Source organism: Lytechinus pictus, chromosome 17, assembly GCF_037042905.1.
Source record: "Lytechinus pictus isolate F3 Inbred chromosome 17, Lp3.0, whole genome shotgun sequence".
NCBI lineage: Eukaryota > Metazoa > Echinodermata > Echinoidea > Temnopleuroida > Toxopneustidae > Lytechinus > Lytechinus pictus.
In genome coordinates this window covers 17,488,294-17,508,158 of record NC_087261.1, presented here as the reverse complement: position 1 = coordinate 17,508,158, position 19,865 = coordinate 17,488,294, and the positions used below count along the sequence as shown (strand labels likewise).

The window sequence follows — 19,865 nt, the reverse complement described above, 5'->3', positions numbered from 1 at the left end:
GGATCATAATATACAAATAGTTATGTGTATCCAAGTTTGGTCTGGCATTAACTTTTTTTCGCGTGGGGCGAAGCCCAAACATGCCCAATGGAAAAGTGGTCGCATTCACGTCACTGAGGGCCCATAGTTTCACCAAGCCTCCGATCGAAGGCCGTGTATATTTGGTTAATATTCGTCATCGGTATTATCATTAAATACAACAGATAGTAAATATTATAGAATGGGTGTCATGCATAGTATTGACGCATGACCAGCCATGCATCCGGTAAAATTGCCATGGTCCGGTAATTACTTATGCATAGTAAATTTACCGGATGCTTGGCTAGCCATGTGTCGGTAAATACTTGATATGCATGTTTGTCAAAAAATTCTTAGCCGTAAAAAAATGTATAAAACAAATAATAATAATAATAATAATACAAAACATTTATAGGGCGCTTAATACGGGCGTTTCTAAGCGCACTGTGTTCTGAATTTAACTTTACATGGGGGGAAAAAAATATTAAATGGGCATATTAACACAAGGTGTGACAAAAAAAAAAATCATGAAAAAAAAGAAAAAAATACTAACGGATTAAAACTGGTGTGCACCTCCAATGACCGACCCACAACTGGGATTCATTGATTGAAAAGGTATGTTTTGAGCAGGGCCTTAAACTGACTGACGGACTTGGCACTATGCATGTAAGAGGGTAACTTATTCCAAAGAGAAGGGGCAATAGAAGAAAAAGCCCGGTCACCATATTTTGTAGAAGTGCGCGGTCCAGGAGTTAACTGCAATGTAAATGATGAACGGAGGGGTCTTGAGGAGGTGCTAGAACGTAAAGAAATGAGATCTGTGAGATATTTAGGAGATTGACCATTCAGAATTTTGTAGGTAAGGAGGAGGACTTTGAAAGATATACGATGATGTATGGGGAGCCAGTGGAGAGAACGCAGGATTGGGGTAATATGCTCAGATTTCCTACAGAGAGAGACCAGTCTAGCAGCAGAGTTTTGAACCCGTTGAAGTGGAAGTAGGTATGTACGAGGGAGGTTAGAAAATATTGCGTTACAATAATCTAGGTGACAGGAAACAAATGCATGTGTTAGTTTGGCAGTTGTGGGTCGGTCAAGTAGTTTCCTAATTTTCCCAATTTTGAAAATACCGTATGACGCAGACCTGCAAATATGCTTGATGTGATGTTGAAGAGTAAGTTTATTGTCGATCATCACACCGAGGTCGCGTACCCACTCACTACCCTTCAGAGAAACATCAGAAAATAAATCAGGGAATGGAGTGGTATTTCTGAACTTTGACGATATGTGGATAACTTCAGATTTCCGTTCATTAAGGCAGAGTCTGTTTTTACGAGACCAGACCTTAATGTCCTCAATACAGCTTTGAAGCTTTTGAGCTGCTTCAACCTTGCCGTCAGGTTTAAGTGTTACATAAATTTGTGTGTCGTCTGCATACATCACATGCTGAACACCTTGGTGAGATTGTATAAGATTTGAAAGTGGACTGGTATAGAGAATGAAAAGGAGTGGGCCGACGACGGAACCCTGTGGAACTCCGTAAGTTAGAGGGAATGATTTAGAAAGTGTATCATTAATTATTACTTGTTGGGAACGACCATAAAGGTATGAGCGGATCCATTGTAGGACAATTCCAGTGATGGAGAATTCATTCTCAAGACGATCGAGTAACAGGTTGTGATCAATAGTGTCAAAAGCAGCTGTATAGTCCAGAAGGACTAACGCTACTTCATCGCCCTTATCCACAGCAAGTAGAAAATCGTTGAAAAGTTTAACCAACGCAGTCTCTGTCGAATGATGGTTCCTATAAGAAGACTGAGGCACAGGAAGCAAGCCAGATCCCTCAAGATGAACTCTGAGCTGTGACGACACTATTCTCTCCAGAACCTTACCCAAAAAAGGAAGGTTTGCGATGGGCCGGTAATTATTAAGTGAATTTGGGTCGAGTGCAGGCTTCTTGAGGAGAGGAAGGAGTAGAGATGACTTAAACGGTTCGGGGAAGAGACCGGAGGACAAAGAAAGGTTGAACATCTTAGTGATGAGTGGAAGGATATCGTGAAGAGTGTCTTTTAATAACCAGGTGGGGATTGGGTCCAATTGACAGTGCTTTGATGGTAGTGATGTGATGAGTTTCTTAACTTCCAGGTCAGATACAGGACGAAATTCTGAAAATTTGCACTGAGGTGGACCAACTGGAGTGGTGGTTGCTGGTGCTAAAGATGAGTCAGAGAAAGCAGATACAACATTGGAGACCTTCTCGACGAAGAACTATGATACATAGGTTCGTTTGTGCATCGGTATGACTAGTGAGCATGCGGTAACTATGGAAACTAGTCTAAATCCAATGCGCCTCGTTGGTTTTAACAGTTCCATAGTTACCTCATGCTTACAAAACCTACCGATGAACTCACACCTGTGTATCGCTTGTATAATAAAAAAGAGGTGATCCCGGTCTTCGAGTGTGATATTATTAATATAATTCAATAAAGTTGATAGCTCACTGCGTGTACGCGGACACTGTTACAAGATCTCCATGCGATTGAGTTTTAATAAGCTACGCCCACCAAGCCGTAAATGTTTTTTTTTTTTTATTATTATTTACGGGTCGGGTACTTTTCCTGCATGCTTTACGGCAAGAAGTCGCGATTCTTGGCTTTTTGTGCAAATTTTGTGACATATGTTGGAACTGCATGTATCTGGGGGGGGGGGGAGGGGGGTACTCGACCAAAAAAGTAGTAGGTCTTTGCCGCGGGCTAGACAAATAACGGGTCGCCTGCGTGTGAGTGCGTATTCATCCTTATGGAACGGGCATACGTGCATGCAGCTAGCCCGGCGGCACGGGCGCCGGGTGCGCTAGCGCAGAGGCGATGGTCGGACAGCGCTTTGCGGCCGCTTTTCACCAAAATTGCGGCTCATTGTAGCAGATCAATACGGCCGGAACGGCGTAACGGAAAATATGCGAAGCTTTGGAGCGGATTTCTTTCTTCTTTTTCCTCGATAATAAGAAAATGCTATGCTTTGGAGCAGCTTTCTTTGTTCTTTTTCTCAATAAGACAAAAATGCTATGCCTTGGAACGGAAATTTGAGTATAAAAATGGGGGTCCCATCGGGTCCCCTCCGCGGCACATACCCACTATGCATTATATACCGAGTGCCCCCCCCCCCCCCCGGCATGTATCTTTGCTGACATGACGAGGTTAGACCAATCACCGGTTTAGATTATTATTATGACGGATACAACAAAAATATATCGAGGTCTGACGTCACGCAACAGCATATATTTGGTTACATGATTCGATTTAAACCAATCACTATAAGAGGATAGGATATATGTAGGATGTAATGTACTATATCAAGCAGTTGGCCTAGATTCCAGTCAATTAGCTTGTAAATAGTCGCTGTTCATTTGGGACAGTTGTTATTTCTTTATGTATGCGTTTGACCTGTTTATCTAATATACCGCGCAGAGCGATTGCATGGTTGTGTCGAGTATCTGCAAATTGTTGAAGTACCCCAATTCTCTTTAAAGTGGTGTGCAGATTGATGACCGAAATAATTTGGCAATCCTCAAGAAACTTTTCATTTTAATACCTTATATATATTTAACCGAATATCAAAGAACTTGGATGCGAGACAGTTCTCATAAGAGGTCTCCAAGTTTAGAGCCATCAAAAATTATCTTTAGTGGAAAGAGCATTATCAGTGTCTTGTGAACAGTGTGACTTCAATGGAGCAATGGGAAACTCGGCACAACCAAAAACAGTGGCCATTTTATTAGAAATTCGTAACGATCTATTGATATTGGCTAATACATGTTATAGATATTTCCCGAGAAGGTCAGACTCACTTCGATCTCAAGTCGACTGTTGCCGCTTTCATAGATTCTGTCTGATCCACCAAAGCTGTAATAGTAAGGGTCTGGGTAGTATTCAATGAGGCCGCCATCGATGATGTATCCATCAAAGTCAAAGGCCAGATTTGCCTCTATTGTGTCATTTACTGTTCGTCTTCTTCTGTTAGGTATGACATCATCAGGGGAACTTGGTGTAGGACAAACAAGAAGAGTATCCGTTCCATTGCACTCCTGTGTGATTCAACAAAACAACTACATAAAAACTCCATAGAGCTTGATTGATAACCGGAGCAAATTGCCATGATTTAATTTAATGTTTCGCAATCGTTCACTGCTTGATCGCGATTGCCATAAAAAAGGAAATTTCGAATCGTTACAGAAACCTCAACAATTATGGCAACAACACACACACATGTCCAGAAATAGAGTCATTCAACGAAAGGTGGACGTACCGCGAGAAAACAAGAGCATGAAGAAGTCTGAGTTGTAAAATAATACGAACGATTTTTTTAGTTTTCCATTCTACCTTTATTTTTTTACTTGTATTGGGAGTTGAGACGTGTGGATCACAGTGATCTCTCTCCAAGCACATGAGCTGTGAAGCTTAACAAAATATTAACACACACACAAAAATCTATTTTATGATTGTTTGCGTAATATACCTCGGATCTGGTGGCATTCGTCGTGAGTGAAGTAACGAAAACCCTAGGCTCCTGGATCAGATCAAATCTTTCTCCCGTTACTTCGATATCAATGCCTCCTCTGTATTAAACCAAAGGAGGGAGAGAGAGAAAAAAAAACACAAGTCATCTACAAATCTGTTCAGGTAAGGTTTGTAATCATTTTTATCTGTGTGCATGAAATAAAAAGGAAGCACTTTAAAACGAGTGCAATTACTTTTTGCGCTTGAAGAAGATGATTGTCATGATAACACTACGATAAAAGAAGATTAACTCCTGGCAATATTTCCAGTAGAAATGATGTAGTGATGCTGAAAATTATTTATCTTTCTATTAATCATTTTGGATTATGTGATTGAAATGTTTTATCCCGGGAAAAGAACCAATAACTACAAGCCAGAGCTAGTAGTTTAGCTCTTGAGTTGTTACTTGCACTACCTTGTATTAAAGAGAATTAAGTTTTATCTTTAGAAATATATGCATATTTGTAAAAAGGAAACTTACATCAGTAAAATTAAAATGTAGAAAATAATTCCAATGTTTCATTTTTTTATTAACGAAATTAACGGATTTTTAAAATTCATGTGTCATAATTTGTTATTTTATCATTTCAATCTAGGTATCACACGTTCATTTCTAAGATTATTATTTCTAATACATGTAATCATTGTACTATCATTTTCCCAAATCTTCGTTTTGAATGTTGTATATTTTACTCATGGTCGGATATATGAATGATGGAGAAACGACTCTAAAATGAAATCGAATCAAATGAAAATGTATTCATTATTATTATTAATCTATTTTTATTGCTATTGTTATATGTTATCAAATGTGATTATTATTATTAGTATTGTCATCATTATTTTCATATAATAACGATAATAATAATGGTAATAGTCAGTTGTTGTATAGCGCATAACACATTATGAATAACGTCTCTATTCGCTTCCAAAGGACTTGGATATTATTACCCTGGCTGTAGCTCAAGCAGCCTCTCCAGCGCTCGGCATTTCAAGGAATAAATTCCTGTCAGGTACCTATTCATTATTATAATCATTATTGCGAAAAATATCTATAAAGACCACGGAATATATACTTACGACAGAATGGATTTGGACGTGCCTATATTTCTTATTACCGGGTTTACTTTGTAGGTAAAGCTGTAATCCTCAAACATTCGATCCACTTCATCAAATGACATGATCAATTTGGCAGAGATTTCTTCATTATTGGTTATGCCGCTTGTTATACAAGTCATCGTCGAATTTTCGAATTTCCTGAAAGATTGGAGCAAATCGGTAAGGTAAGTTAAAGTCGTAAAAATTACTTTTTTCCAATCTGAAAAGTAATGTTTTAAGTATTTGACTGGTAAGAGGTAAAGGTTATGGAATTTCGATGATAATTTCAACTTCACTATCCAAGAAAGCAACTTTGTTGATCAACTTTGGAATGCCAAAAGGCCTACGGTTCTTTCAGCTTGGTGAGCATGGAAGAGGGGTTAGTCTGAAGTTTGAACGAAGACAATAAACTAACCTCCGAACTTCAGTTTCGCATTATTTTAGTACATACAGTGACTGTATTACAGTCTCACGCATTGTTTGATCATAGTATTTAAGATTATGATGACACTCACAATTTGTTGCATTGTGCCGCTCCGAATCTCGCTTCGATGATTCTTCCTGTCTTTAGGTACATTCCTGCAATGGTGACCCGGGTCCCTCCCGCTGCCTGCCCCTCAGTAGGGCTAAACCCCGAGATCATGGGATCCTATAAAAAAAAACACAAGTGGAGGTTTATTTATCCATGGGTTGCGAACATTTCTGTTTAGAAGAACAGAAACAAACAAAACAAAATGGTCGTCAACATCTGTGTTGGAGCAGTAGTGACCGACGTGTTGTTGCATCTTTATGCACAGTTAAATAAGTTAGTAGATATTATTCCCTAGTGGCGTCCCATAGTATTATACCTTATTAATTTGGATTTTTTTTTTTTTTTGGGGGGGGAGGGGGGATGAGCATGTATGGCATTCCCTTAATTCATTGAGGAGTTTTGTACGGCACCCTAGATAAAAAAAATTGTAGATATTAGGCAATAAAGAAAATGCACATATTAACCTTGTTCTAAAGTATTGTGTTATTGAAAACAAAAATATTTATCATCAAATCGGAATGCTATGAATCTAGTTGATTTAATGTTTCATTTTTAGCTCCATCGAATTGATTTTAATAACTGCCCAACATGTGAATTCGTAAAACAAAATGATAGGTTTTCAAAAAAGCGTTTAGTATGCTTAGTGTTATAAACAAATGGTTATAGTTCCTTTGAATGCACACACCCTGTAGTGGAACCGATCAGTACTGTTTCCAGTCCTAGTCGGAGTCTCTGGACCAGACCATATCGTAATCGCGATTTGTCCTGATGTAACCGCGGGAGATAACCCAGTTAGGCAACTTACACTGAAAAGAGAGACGGTGTGTCATTTGATAACTTATTTAGACAAATAATATTGTATATATTCCTTTATACTATGTTTAATGAATCATGAATCAGTGAGAGAATTAGAGAATAAACGCACAATGGCAATTTACCAATGAAGTGCACACATTGAGGACTGAATGACATTTAATGCTTACTAAAAAATTGCCACATACCAGAAAGAATGTAGGAATACGAAAGACAAATTTAAGTTGAATACGTGCATAGCTGGTATCTTCAACAAATAATCCTTAGCTATGTTCTTAGAGTTTGATGTAATACAGATATCACAAAATAATTATCATTATTCAAGTTTTTACATTGATGTAAACAATCATGTCTTCTTGGATCATTTGCTAGTGGTATGATAGCACCGGAGGTGAGCTCTAAAATAAAAAATCGCAGACCTTTTAACTTCTGATGATGACGGCGAGCGCTTTTTTTTTGTCTACAATATTAAATGTGTTATCCATGGCCCTGCAAGGGCCTTGCCCCCCTTCCCGATACGACACCGTTACCTCTGCCCTGGTTGATAGTAGGGATCCATGTCAGCGAGGTTACACACCAAGTCTCCTATAGTAACATTTAGTACATCATTAAACGCCACTCCTAGGTCGGTTCCGATGATTTCCAATCTTGTATTGCCATTAATTGGACCTGATATGGGATAAAACTATAGAAAAGACAGATTTGTTTTGGTCTGTTGGCCTTTCACATTTATTACAAAGATCATTGATAATTCATAATTATAATAAATAACAAAGGCATAAACCTTAACCATATTAGGCAGAATATAATGGCTATCACTTGACTATGTACCAGTTCTTTACAATTTTTTGCTCTGGAAAACAAATGATGAAATCATAATATAATAAAAATATATCAATTCTGCTTGCCGATATCTAATATTGTTAAATACAACAAGAAAATACTCTGAAGACACCCTGTCAAAATTCAGAAAAGCGTCTTACCCAAAAGAATCTTGCAAACCGCTTTTCATCAAAAATCATCACAGTAATCATAAACAAATCATTGGAGACTGCAGGAAAGCTGCAATAAAAAACACATAGCATCCTATGCTTACAGCGGAATTCTGGTATAAAAGACGCGAGGCAGACTTTTGACAAGTTGACTCTTAATACTTAAAAAAAAAACATGAAGTATAATATCATCTTACTTCAGTTATTACTGGTGCTGAACAAAGATTGGTCTCATTCTGATTGACAAATCGATTGTTCTGACAAACATCACTCTCAATGACATTACAGTCATTCCCACACCAACCGCAGTTTAGGAACGAAGGTGTTGCTTCCGGTGATAAACACCGGCTGCAGCTTCCATCGTTGGCTGAACACTTGTAAAGAGTCACTTCAAGGCAAAATAAAGTTTGTTCGTATTACAAGATATTTTCGCATACCGAAATACAAGCCCCTCACATTTTATGTACGGATTTCTCAAAAATTGGTTAAGCACATCTTTTAACATCGCGGGCAATTCATGCTAATCAAAAGTTAAAAAAAAATTAAATCTTCGTTACTTTTTTATACTGATAATAAAGAATTCAACACTTTAGGTGTTGATCACAGAAGTTGAAATAAAGCACAGACTTTTAATATTGTGCCTAAAGTTACTACACATAAAAAACTTAGTTAATACGTTAATGTTTTAAGAAGTTTCAAATTAGAAGATAGATCAAGAAAAAATTACTGCGGATACTTTTGTCATACCATATGCATCAGTAGGGTCATCTATATAGTGTTGGTCATTCCATTGAACGGAGACGCTCACATTGTTTTGAAGGATGTCGTCAGCATACATGTACTGTAAAAAAATGTTTATGATTAAAATAAAGATCTAGGCTAGACAGCTGCTAGAGTATACTTCATCAATTTGAATATTTAGTATTTGCTTCCCAAGAGGGTTGGAAGATGGATATGTAGGGAAATGCTCGTACATAATCGAATTTCTTGTTAGCGCATTCTGTTTGGTCTAATTAAGCCTCCACATTGAACTGTCCATAATGATTGCTAATAACTGTCATTGGTAATGACATAGAGCTACTAATTGTTAGTAACTCTATGGAAATAAAGTAAAAAAGTACTTTGTGTACATGTACCAACCTCACTCTTGTATTAAAGAGATGTGCTAATCGGCAGGAGACGTGGGCGAGATATAACTGTAATATAGGTGTTTATTGATAAAGTAAAGCTAAGACATAATATATATGGGAGAGTCAATGTTCGCATAGGAATAGCTCGACAAGGATGCAGTTGAGAATTACACGTTTACTTTGCGATTCTGTGATTTCAATTTGTCAAATATATTAAATTTAGTATGTGAAGCATGATATTTGCGCTTTAGATATTAAAAGACCGATGATGTACATCGGCTGGTATGAATTTAGAAATTATTTTGAAAGTAATTTAATACTTTTAGTTAGTAAATTATAGAATATCTGTATTTCGCAGGATAATGATGCTACACGATATAACTTGAATACTGTAAATAGGTAATGTTTACCTCTTTAGCCCCACACAGAACATAACTTTCATTGACGAATGCAGTTTCTACTCGTGTCTCATCTCCATCAATAAGAAGAATGCAATCGAATGACTGGATCTGTGCACAATGAATGAAAAAAAGATCATCAAATACACATTTTGTCATCAACAATATTATAACAATTAGATTCTTATCAAGAGCAAAGGTTCGCTACGTTCAATACTTAATAATAACAATGATACAAATAATAAATTGATTATGGTTTTATTCAATCACTGTGATTTAAAGTCTGCATGCTTATTAGTCTAGCCGTGTCAGTATAGCAGTAGGTATATAGGCCTATTTGTAGAATCATTTGTGGTTATGCAGTCAAATAAAACAATTCAGATAAACTAAGTGTGGCAGCAACAACAGCCGCATCAGCAATTTTAACTGCAGTAGAGTAGACTATGGGTAGACTAGCCAAAAAAAGTACTACTAGTACGTACAACAGAAGCAGCAGCAGCAGCAGCAGCAGCGGATCCGGCAGTAGGCCCTACCCTTATACATGTTATAGCAGTAGCAGTAGTAAGTAGATAATGGAGGTATGGTATGATGCACTTTAAAAACTGAAAGGACGGAAAGGGTAAATCATGCAACTGACTAAAACGTGACATCGTTGTTGATAAGTGTGGACAACATTATTTCGTCACCGCTCAACCCCTTCTACCCTTTTCGCCTTTTTTTTTTAAAAGTGTATTGCAATGAGTGACAGTGGGCCAAATGTCGTGAATGTAAGGGTAAATTTAAACGTTTAAGTTACAACTGTCATTACATCACATCAATACCTTTGTTTGATCTGTAGGAATATTTCTCGCCACAAGTGAGAAATTTGAAGGAATATTCACTGGTATGAAGAAGGTTTCTGATGTACCAACCAGCTGAGGACAGTAAACCTGTCCTTTGTCTCCAGAACCTATGGAATTCTAAATGTCGGAGCGGGTATAATCAGTTATGTGTTTCTTATGAAATTTCTTAATCAAATTTTAAATGGAGAGCTTTATATGATTTCCCATATGAAATGTTAAATCATAAGGGTAATGTTGGTAATGATAATATTCATGACATGATGACATTGGACATGACTACATTAAAATAAATGCTTCGGTAGTAGTCGTAGTAGTAGCCAAGTATTATTATTGTAAACGGTTAATATTTCTACTAATAACAGCAACAAAGCAAACATAGTAGAAATAATTATCACAACGAACTATGATGTAATGATGATTAATTACAATAATGAATATGAGAGTCAGTTATGCCAATATAATCATGATGAAGGTAACTAATATATCAAAGATGGTAAACATGATACTTACTTTTCCAATTCTGAAAAGCATGAATCAAATAGGGTACATCTACGTTCTAAGTTTTAAAATCAATTTGTCTGAGGTAACTTGAATGAAACCAACAATTAAAAGATAAATCTTAAAGCAATTCTGATGATTAAAACTATTAAAATTCTCATTAAAAATGAAGTAAATTTTAGGAAGGAGAAGAAAAAATTAAGATTAATTCTATTCATCGTTTTTTATTTAATAGGTTTTATTGATTTTCAAAGGTTCACAAACATCGTACTTCATTCACTCGCTGAAGTATTACATTAAACTTCTTTTGATACAAAAACTAATTAAATCACGTATCCCGGGGTCAAAGGTGAAAAAGCTACAAGGTAGTCCTATGTTTTCATAAAATGCTTACATTTTCTCCAATCACCACTGTTTCACCGTCCTGACATGAGCTGCTGTCATGCGTACACACGTTGTCATAAACACACCAGTCACATGGCCATGCACTTGTGACACAAGACGAACAACTGAAAGACAAAACTCAGTTATATATGAGGCGCCGAATGTACCAATATTATATAGAACAATTATTTGTTATATAATCATTATTTATTAAATAATAACTATTATTTATATATAATTTACATTTTATTTGTAAATAACTACTATTATATAAAATATCATTTCTAATTATTTATATATAATTCCAAGTAATACTTCATTATTTGTAAATAATAATAGTTCGACATTCCATTATTTATAAATAATGATTATTTGTTTTTCATTATTTATAAATAATGATTATTTGTTTTTCATTATTTATAAATAATGATTATTTGTTTTTCATTATTTACAAATAATGATTATTTGTTTTTCATTATTTATAAATAATGATAATTGGTTTTTCATTATTTATAAATAATGATTATTTGTTTTTCATTATTTACAAATAATGATTATTTGTTTTTCATTATTTATAAATAATGATTATTTGTTTTTCATTATTTATAAATAATTTGTTGAGTTTTCCATTATTTATAAATAATGATTATTTGTTAAATAATGAAAACGTCTACTTCATTATTTATAAATAATTTTTTCGAGTGCACCATTATTCTCATTATTTATAAATAATCATTATTTAATGTTCGAGTTTTCCATTATTTATAAATAAAGATTATTTGTTAAATAATGAAATATCTACTTCATTATTTATAAATAATAATTTTGTTTCAATATCCCATTAATCATTATTTATAAACAATTTTTACAGTTTGCCATTATATACAAATAATCATTATTTATATACAAATAACCATTATTTATTAAATAATGCCATTATTTATTAAATAATGCCATTATTTATTAAATAATGGAAAACTCGCTATAACATGCAAATGTGGGACCGCCCATGATATGAATATTCATGATGCGATTTCCTTTTTCGTGATTTTTCTTCACAAATTTTTGTCCATTTCCTCTTCATAATGACATTTCTTGAAGCAATTTTCTAGGGATATGGTCTGATTGTAATATTCTTCATTTTCTATATAACTTCGTCTTCGTAGAAATATCAAAAAGTGTAATTTTATACGATTTTTCCTACAGTTCACAATCCCCATAGGCGCGCGTGTACGGTAGGAAAAAATTCTGCGTAAGGCCATGTTGATAATGAGATAAAAATAATGAAAATGAAAGTATACATAAATCAATGTGCCAGGCTCTTTAGAGCATGGCCGTATACAGAATTTCTTTCGGAGGAGGGGGGGGGGGGATATATCGAAGCAGACGCGTAAACGTTCTCAAGTTGAATGCGACACAGCGAAGCGACCAAGCTTGTCATTTGGGCACTTTTTGGAGTTTTAAAAGTGAAATACGAAGGCTTTCGTGCACACTTTTGGTGAATTTTGAGATAATTTTCAATAGAAAAATAAGTTTTAAAAAATTTAGGGGTCATCATGCCCCCGTATTGTCGTTGCGAGCATTTTTGGGCCAGGGTGAAATCGCCCCAAACGCCTCAAACAGACACTCCAAAATGTATTTGAAGTGCATTATTAGAACTGAAACTTATCTCTACACCAGGAAAAATTAACTTAACAAAAAAAGCAACAAGAAATATTTATAAAAAGTAGAAGGGCCTGTACAAGTACACTGATATTTCACTCTCTCAGCTCATATGCACTTGATCGACTTCCATCGAGGATTCGGGCTAAATTCCGCCCGCCACTTCCGGGGACCAACCAACGTAGTATTTCGATGAAGAGCACTCCGTCGATTCACCGGTTGTCCCTACCGTACACGCGCGCCTATGGGGATTGTGAACTGTAGGAAAAATCGTATAAAATTACACTTTTTGATATTTCTACGAAGACGAAGTTATATAGAAAATGAAGAATATTACAATCAGACCATATCCCTAGAAAATTGCTTCAAGAAATGTCATTATGAAGAGGAAATGGACAAAAATTTGTGAAGAAAAATCACGAAAAAGGAAATCGCATCATGAATATTCATATCATGGGCGGTCCCACATTTGCATGTTATAGCGAGTTTTCCATTATTTAATAAATAATGGCATTATTTAATAAATAATGGCATTAATTAATAAATAATGGTTATTTGTATATAAATAATGATTATTTGTATATAATGGCAAACTGTAAAAATTGTTTATAAATAATGATTAATGGGATATTGAAACAAAATTATTATTTATAAATAATGAAGTAGATATTTCATTATTTAACAAATAATCTTTATTTATAAATAATGGAAAACTCGAACATTAAATAATGATTATTTATAAATAATGAGAATAATGGTGCGCTCGAAAAAATTATTTATAAATAATGAAGTAGACGTTTTCATTATTTAACAAATAATCATTATTTATAAATAATGGAAAACTCAACAAATTATTTATAAATAATGAAAAACAAATAATCATTATTTATAAATAATGAAAAACAAATAATCATTATTTGTAAATAATGAAAAACAAATAATCATTATTTATAAATAATGAAAAACCAATTATCATTATTTATAAATAATGAAAAACAAATAATCATTATTTATAAATAATGAAAAACAAATAATCATTATTTGTAAATAATGAAAAACAAATAATCATTATTTATAAATAATGAAAAACAAATAATCATTATTTATAAATAATGAAAAACAAATAATCATTATTTGTAAATAATGAAAAACAAATAATCATTATTTATAAATAATGAAAAACAAATAATCATTATTTATAAATAATGAAAAACAAATAATCATTATTTATAAATAATGGAATGTCGAACTATTATTATTTACAAATAATGAAGTATTACTTGGAATTATATATAAATAATTAGAAATGATATTTTATATAATAGTAGTTATTTACAAATAAAATGTAAATTATATATAAATAATAGTTATTATTTAATAAATAATGATTATATAACAAATAATTGTTCTATATAATATTGGTACATTCGGCGCCTCATAGTTATATTCCTTATTATATCCCTTACTTAAGATTGTTGTATTGAGAGTGTACACAAGAAAAAAAAGAATAGTTTTACTACGAAAAACGTTTGCCATGAAATAGTTCATTTTCCTTGCTGACGTCACGCATAGTCCATTTTTTCCCTAGGGAAAAAGTGAACTATACGTTTCCCCCCCCCCCCCCCCCCTACCTCGCGATTCGCGAGCTGTGCGGCGCGATGAGAGCAGAGCGCTGCTCAGCCAAACGGTACTCTGCGCTGCATGCCACGGGAAACTTTCGGCGAGCTGCACTAACCAGGTGCGCTCGCTGAACAGACGATCCATACAGCAAGACTTACTATTTTCTCAACGATTGTTCTATATCGACTTATTAAAAATAGTTTCGCTGTAAAATAGTATGAGTAGAAGGGATATAAAACAAATATACGATGACCCATTCTCGGAACCGGCTAAAACTATTTGCACTCAGGAACATCACATAGTATTATTCTCCCTCGGGCCGATGGCCCTCGGGAGAACAGTACTATGTGATGTTCCTTCGATGCGAATAGTTTTAGCCAGATCCTCGAGTATCATTGTATATTTGTATATAATACTACAGTGAAATTGACATTTTATTTATTTTATACCGGTCCAGATCCAGTGGCAGATCCAGCTTTCGCCCATAGCGAGTGGGGGCGATTTTTTTCCCATCCACATTTCGTCGATGGGCCGCTCAAAGTTGATTTTTGTTTGTTTCTTTGACAGGGTAGTCCTTGCAGTCACTTCTTACTGTATTCTTATAGAACAAAATAAAAATGTAATAATCTCATTAGCCCCATTTAAAGAGCGAGCAAATTTGTTTGGAAATTTCATTTTTTTTCCTGAAAATTGAACATTCTGGGCAATGTTTGTAATCCTAATCTAGATGCGTATGTAACAAGATAATCCGGACCTTTCGTTTGAGGACGCGCACGCTTATTTACGACGTTAGTTGATTTTGGAAGAGACTTTTTGGGCCCGTCATCATGGTCGTCCTGCAATGCAAATTGTGTGACATGAGATTTTTTTTTCGTTTCGCATCTGCGACGGAAACATTCAATATGCGTTTCGTGTGCAAAATTTTGGTTGCTACTATGGTAACAGCGATATATCTCATTGAGGACGACTTTCCAAAGCCACATTTGACTCCTCCTAGAGCTCGAGAGGCCGCCCGGGGGGCCCACTTCCATTGATTAGTGGATCCCAGGAGCGACCACGCGTAAAAGGGGACAGAGTGGGCAGGTACGTTACGTATAGGCCTATGTAACGTTATAAGGGTGTCAAAACGATGTTTAAAATGCTGACAAAAAAGGGATATCCAATACTTGTAGGGTTTCACAAGCCAAATTCTTGTTAAGAGATGCATTTTCATAATCTGGAAAAGAATTACTTCCCAGCTTGTTTAGGGTATTTTTCGAAACCCCATGGTCGTGCCTGGTATCCACTCATTAATGGAAGTGGTCCCCCCGGAATTTGAATCTAATCCCCATTTCTGGGGGAAGTAAAACATAATGCCCATTACATCGTGTGCGAGAGGCATATCGTTTGTGTAGAAGGAATAAACAAAAGAAACAAAAGAAACAAAAAGAAACGAGTTCAAATGTATTACATAATGGTGTGCACATATCAACTCACGCGAAATGTTCGGCTGGAGAGGTTGATCTGACCCATGAAATCAATTGCCAGTGATACACCAATAATCCACATTAAATGTAATATCGATTCGATGGACTGTAATGATCTATATCTAAGCCTTCATTCAGTAAGTTTTTCCTCACTCAATATGTACTCGATTTGTTTGAAAAACCACTTTCTTATCCATGTCATAATCTATTTTAGGTCTTCATTTCGAATATCTCAAACCATCAGTCGTAATATACATGCTATGTATGGTGCGAGTGTCGCAGAAAAGGATTTTGCACACGAAAAGCAGATCTGTAGGGCCTGTAACCCCCCTGTAACACAAAGTTTAGCATTGATTGTAGAGCAGTTTTCTACGTTTGATTCTATTGACTATAATGCACATTCAATCTTAAAAATCAAGTGTATGATTAAGCGTTAACTTTTGTGTTAGGGGACCCTAATATTAGCGTCCGTGAGGATTGCGAAAGGTCCCAAATAACTGCGAGCGCGAGCATAAATTCTTAATATACATCTGGCCTGATCGAAAAGGGACCTGCAAGGACTGTTTGCAGTTAGCCATGAAAACGATATTTATATTTCAATAATTTAATAATGCGAGCATGGAGCGCGAGCTGAAAATATTTGACATTCCGACCTAAAATATGGAAATTCTAAGCACTTTTTCAATCATGAAGGGGATGTAACTAATCGAGGCGAGCAAGAAGAGCGAGGGGAAAAAAATCAGATTTCAGACCTAAAAATAAGAGACACTCTATTTTGATCTAAAAGTGGATCATTTAAGCACGTTTTAAATAAATTACAAGCTACGTATCTCAATAAACATGCCTGCACGTATTTTAGATTTAGACCTAGATTCTGAGCATTCTGAATAAGTTTGTTTTATCATGAAAATAAAAAATGCTAGTGCGAAGCGCGAGCTGAAAGAAAGTATTTGATAATCTGATCTGAAAAAAAAGAGTTGATTTAAGAATTATTTCAAGCACTGTGTAGGAAAATCGTGGAGTGGATGTGGATTGCACTTAGTGAATCATGCGAGCGCCAAGCGCAGGCTAATATCTTTAAATTATTATTTTGATCTAGAACCGGTACATGCTAAGGACATTTTGTCATCATGTGGAAATGATGACCATCTTCTGATCTTCCTATTCCTCTTCCTAGACGTGAGATGAAACTTGTAGATATTACATTCTGAAAAAGGGTGACAATTTAGTTATTGGGAACTCATGAAAAATAATGTTATTTATTAATCTAATAAACCTAATGAGATCGTAAAATCTGTTGCTATTAAGACCTGAAACTGGACATTTGAAGCACGTTTGTAATTATGAATAGGATGTATTGCTTAATTATATTTTTAACAATTAAAGGCAGCGCAAATCGCGAGCCGAAATTTTGATAACTGTCACGAAAAGGGGATTTTAAGTAGTTTTGTTATAGAATTAATATAAAGGGATACATTACTAACCAATCAAAATGCGAGCGCGCAGCGCTAGCTGATAGGCCTACGTTTTGACAATCACACCTGAAAAGGGATCCGCCTATGCAGATCTAGAAAATTCCCAAATCCATGCACATGTTCAGAGATAAACTTTGGTTTGATATTATCATGATTATTGTACTTTAAACATACATGTTAATACCACTGACTGGCCGATAAATTTTGAATAAGACAAGTTTTAGTCAAAAGTAATTATAACGTAATTAGGGGAGCCATTGTAATTGCAAGAATGAAATACTAATAGATAGAGTGTGGATCTGGGTGGATGTGGGTGTTCTGATGTGTCTGTTTAAGCATTAGAAGCTGTCACAAGTAATTCTTTTCTTTTATTTTTGCACTAAAGCCGAATTCTAAAATGTGTTTATTTAACATAGAAAATGTTAACAGGAAAAATTGATTAATGGTGTAATTCTCAAAGTTGTGTTTAAATAAAGAAAATCTAAATTTAAAAGGTGATGATGAATTACTAATTTTGGCCTTGTGATGGCAGTATTATTGATTGAGTTGTATAACAAAAAACCTATGTATTTAATTACTTTAAATAGGAAGGGCTATAATGTATTCAGCTCTTGCAGGTTCTTTTGTTGTAGGTCCCAGGTTCGAGTAGCAGGTGGAATAAACACTTAGCATTCCAAGACCCAACCGAGGTCCATTGATTGTACAGTGCACCTAATTGCCGTGCACAGAGAGTAGGATCACTTTCATTTTGTTACTCTTTGAGAGAGGTTGTGTTCTGAGGAGCAAGGAAGATATGACCCTCAGTTTTAATTAATTTTGGAGTTTGTCCTACCCACAATGGTGGTGAGTCTAGTTTGTATTTTATCTGTATATTTCAGCTTAAAAAGAGAAATATTAGATTCTTCAATCTAAAAGGTAATTTTGGTCTGAAAATTTGATCCAGATTTTGTTGTAATGATTCTATCAATCAGAAGCTTGTTTTCTGTAACTTTAAAAGGCTTACTTTTACGTTGTAAGTTTTTAACAATTTCCGACTTTAAATAATTTTCACAAATTATTATTTCTCCCATCCATTACTGATATTTTTTTTATTCCAAAACTGAAATTCTTAATTGATAAAATCAAACTTTTTTTTGTATCTTTTGAAAGTCAACATCATTTATATGTGAACTCATGTTACATTCATTGTTGAAATTTCCATGGAAATGAATCGCATTTGGAGCGAAATGATATAGTTGTAATATACAACTTTAAACCGGAATGATCATTGTGCAGTGCAAGTACTTATGTGTACTTTGACTACATCATAGCTCTCTTCACTTTAAAAAAAGATGCTTGGGGTATGTGAGGTTGTTTATGTGATTTGGGGTGATTGGTGACCAAATCTTTCGGTAAGCAGAAACCCAGGTTTGATCCTGACAGAAGCATTATACTAAATATGATCAGGCCTTGATATAATAATATATCCACGTTCAATAGTTAAGATATTCTTCGAAGCTTGGACTGGGAAGAGTCTCACAAAACTGTCATCCTACATATCAATAAACTTTGGGAAAACGTTGAGGGGCCTGATACCAATTTATGATTTCAAATATTTACTCGTTCATTAATTGATGTTAAAGTCCGCACCGTTTTGTATTTTCTTTTTTCTTTGAATGTAAGGAGTTCTAAAACTCATTTCAGTTTATATTTTAAGTCAATAACGAAAACAAATTTCATCAGTAGACGTATGTATAAGTATACTATTAAGAGACTTGTCTCTAGATCAGTTTAGTCATATGGGAACGACTACAGCTGAATATTCCTTCGAACATGCTGAAAGAAAATAGGTTATGGACCATGATTATCTGTACCGTCAATGGTGAATGTGTCTTGCTTGACAACTTCACCCGCACAACTTCTTTAAAGATGTAATCGCGATTACATTTTCCTTTTAATAAATCAAACATAATATGTAACATGTGTAATGTGTTATTATTAAGTATGCCTATAAACAAGAAATGTAAAGCACAGGGTCAGAGTTACACCTTTTTTTTTACTGCAAATTAAATGAATTACTTGCAAGTTCTTATTCGTAACAAAGTGGCAGATTCTTTAAGGAAATACACAATAGATTTCCAAGATGCTCCTTAAATTTCTAAGTAAATGGGACATGGCAAAATTTATCACATAGAGGGAAAACAATATCTACATGAGGCGCAATAGCTCAGTCGGTAGAGCGGGGGATTCGTATTCCGGTGACCCGGGTTCGATTCCCACTTGGTGCGCTAGTGCCCTTTGGTAAGGCATCAATCCTCATTACCAGGTCCTTCGGAGAGGACCTTAAGCCGTCGGTCCTATGGCTGCTTGCTTACAAGCATTCATGCTTTCTTAGCAATCAG

At 35.0% G+C, this 19,865-nt stretch overlaps 1 protein-coding gene across 1 annotated transcript in view; it reads right to left on the bottom strand.

Moving 5' to 3' along the window:
• LOC129279959 (plexin-B1-like) overlaps positions 1-19,865 on the bottom strand; it is a 43,317-nt gene that overhangs the window by 17,182 nt on the left and 6,270 nt on the right. The window contains exons 7-17 of the mRNA XM_064112578.1: positions 11,272-11,386; positions 10,359-10,496; positions 9,550-9,648; positions 8,757-8,850; positions 8,207-8,397; positions 7,548-7,702; positions 6,890-7,010; positions 6,188-6,321; positions 5,655-5,831; positions 4,534-4,633; positions 3,866-4,102 (exon numbers count right to left, since the gene is read on the bottom strand). Of these exons, the coding sequence (XP_063968648.1) occupies positions 3,866-4,102; positions 4,534-4,633; positions 5,655-5,831; positions 6,188-6,321; positions 6,890-7,010; positions 7,548-7,702; positions 8,207-8,397; positions 8,757-8,850; positions 9,550-9,648; positions 10,359-10,496; positions 11,272-11,386 (1,561 nt within the window). The remainder of the gene's footprint in view (positions 1-3,865; positions 4,103-4,533; positions 4,634-5,654; positions 5,832-6,187; positions 6,322-6,889; positions 7,011-7,547; positions 7,703-8,206; positions 8,398-8,756; positions 8,851-9,549; positions 9,649-10,358; positions 10,497-11,271; positions 11,387-19,865) is intronic.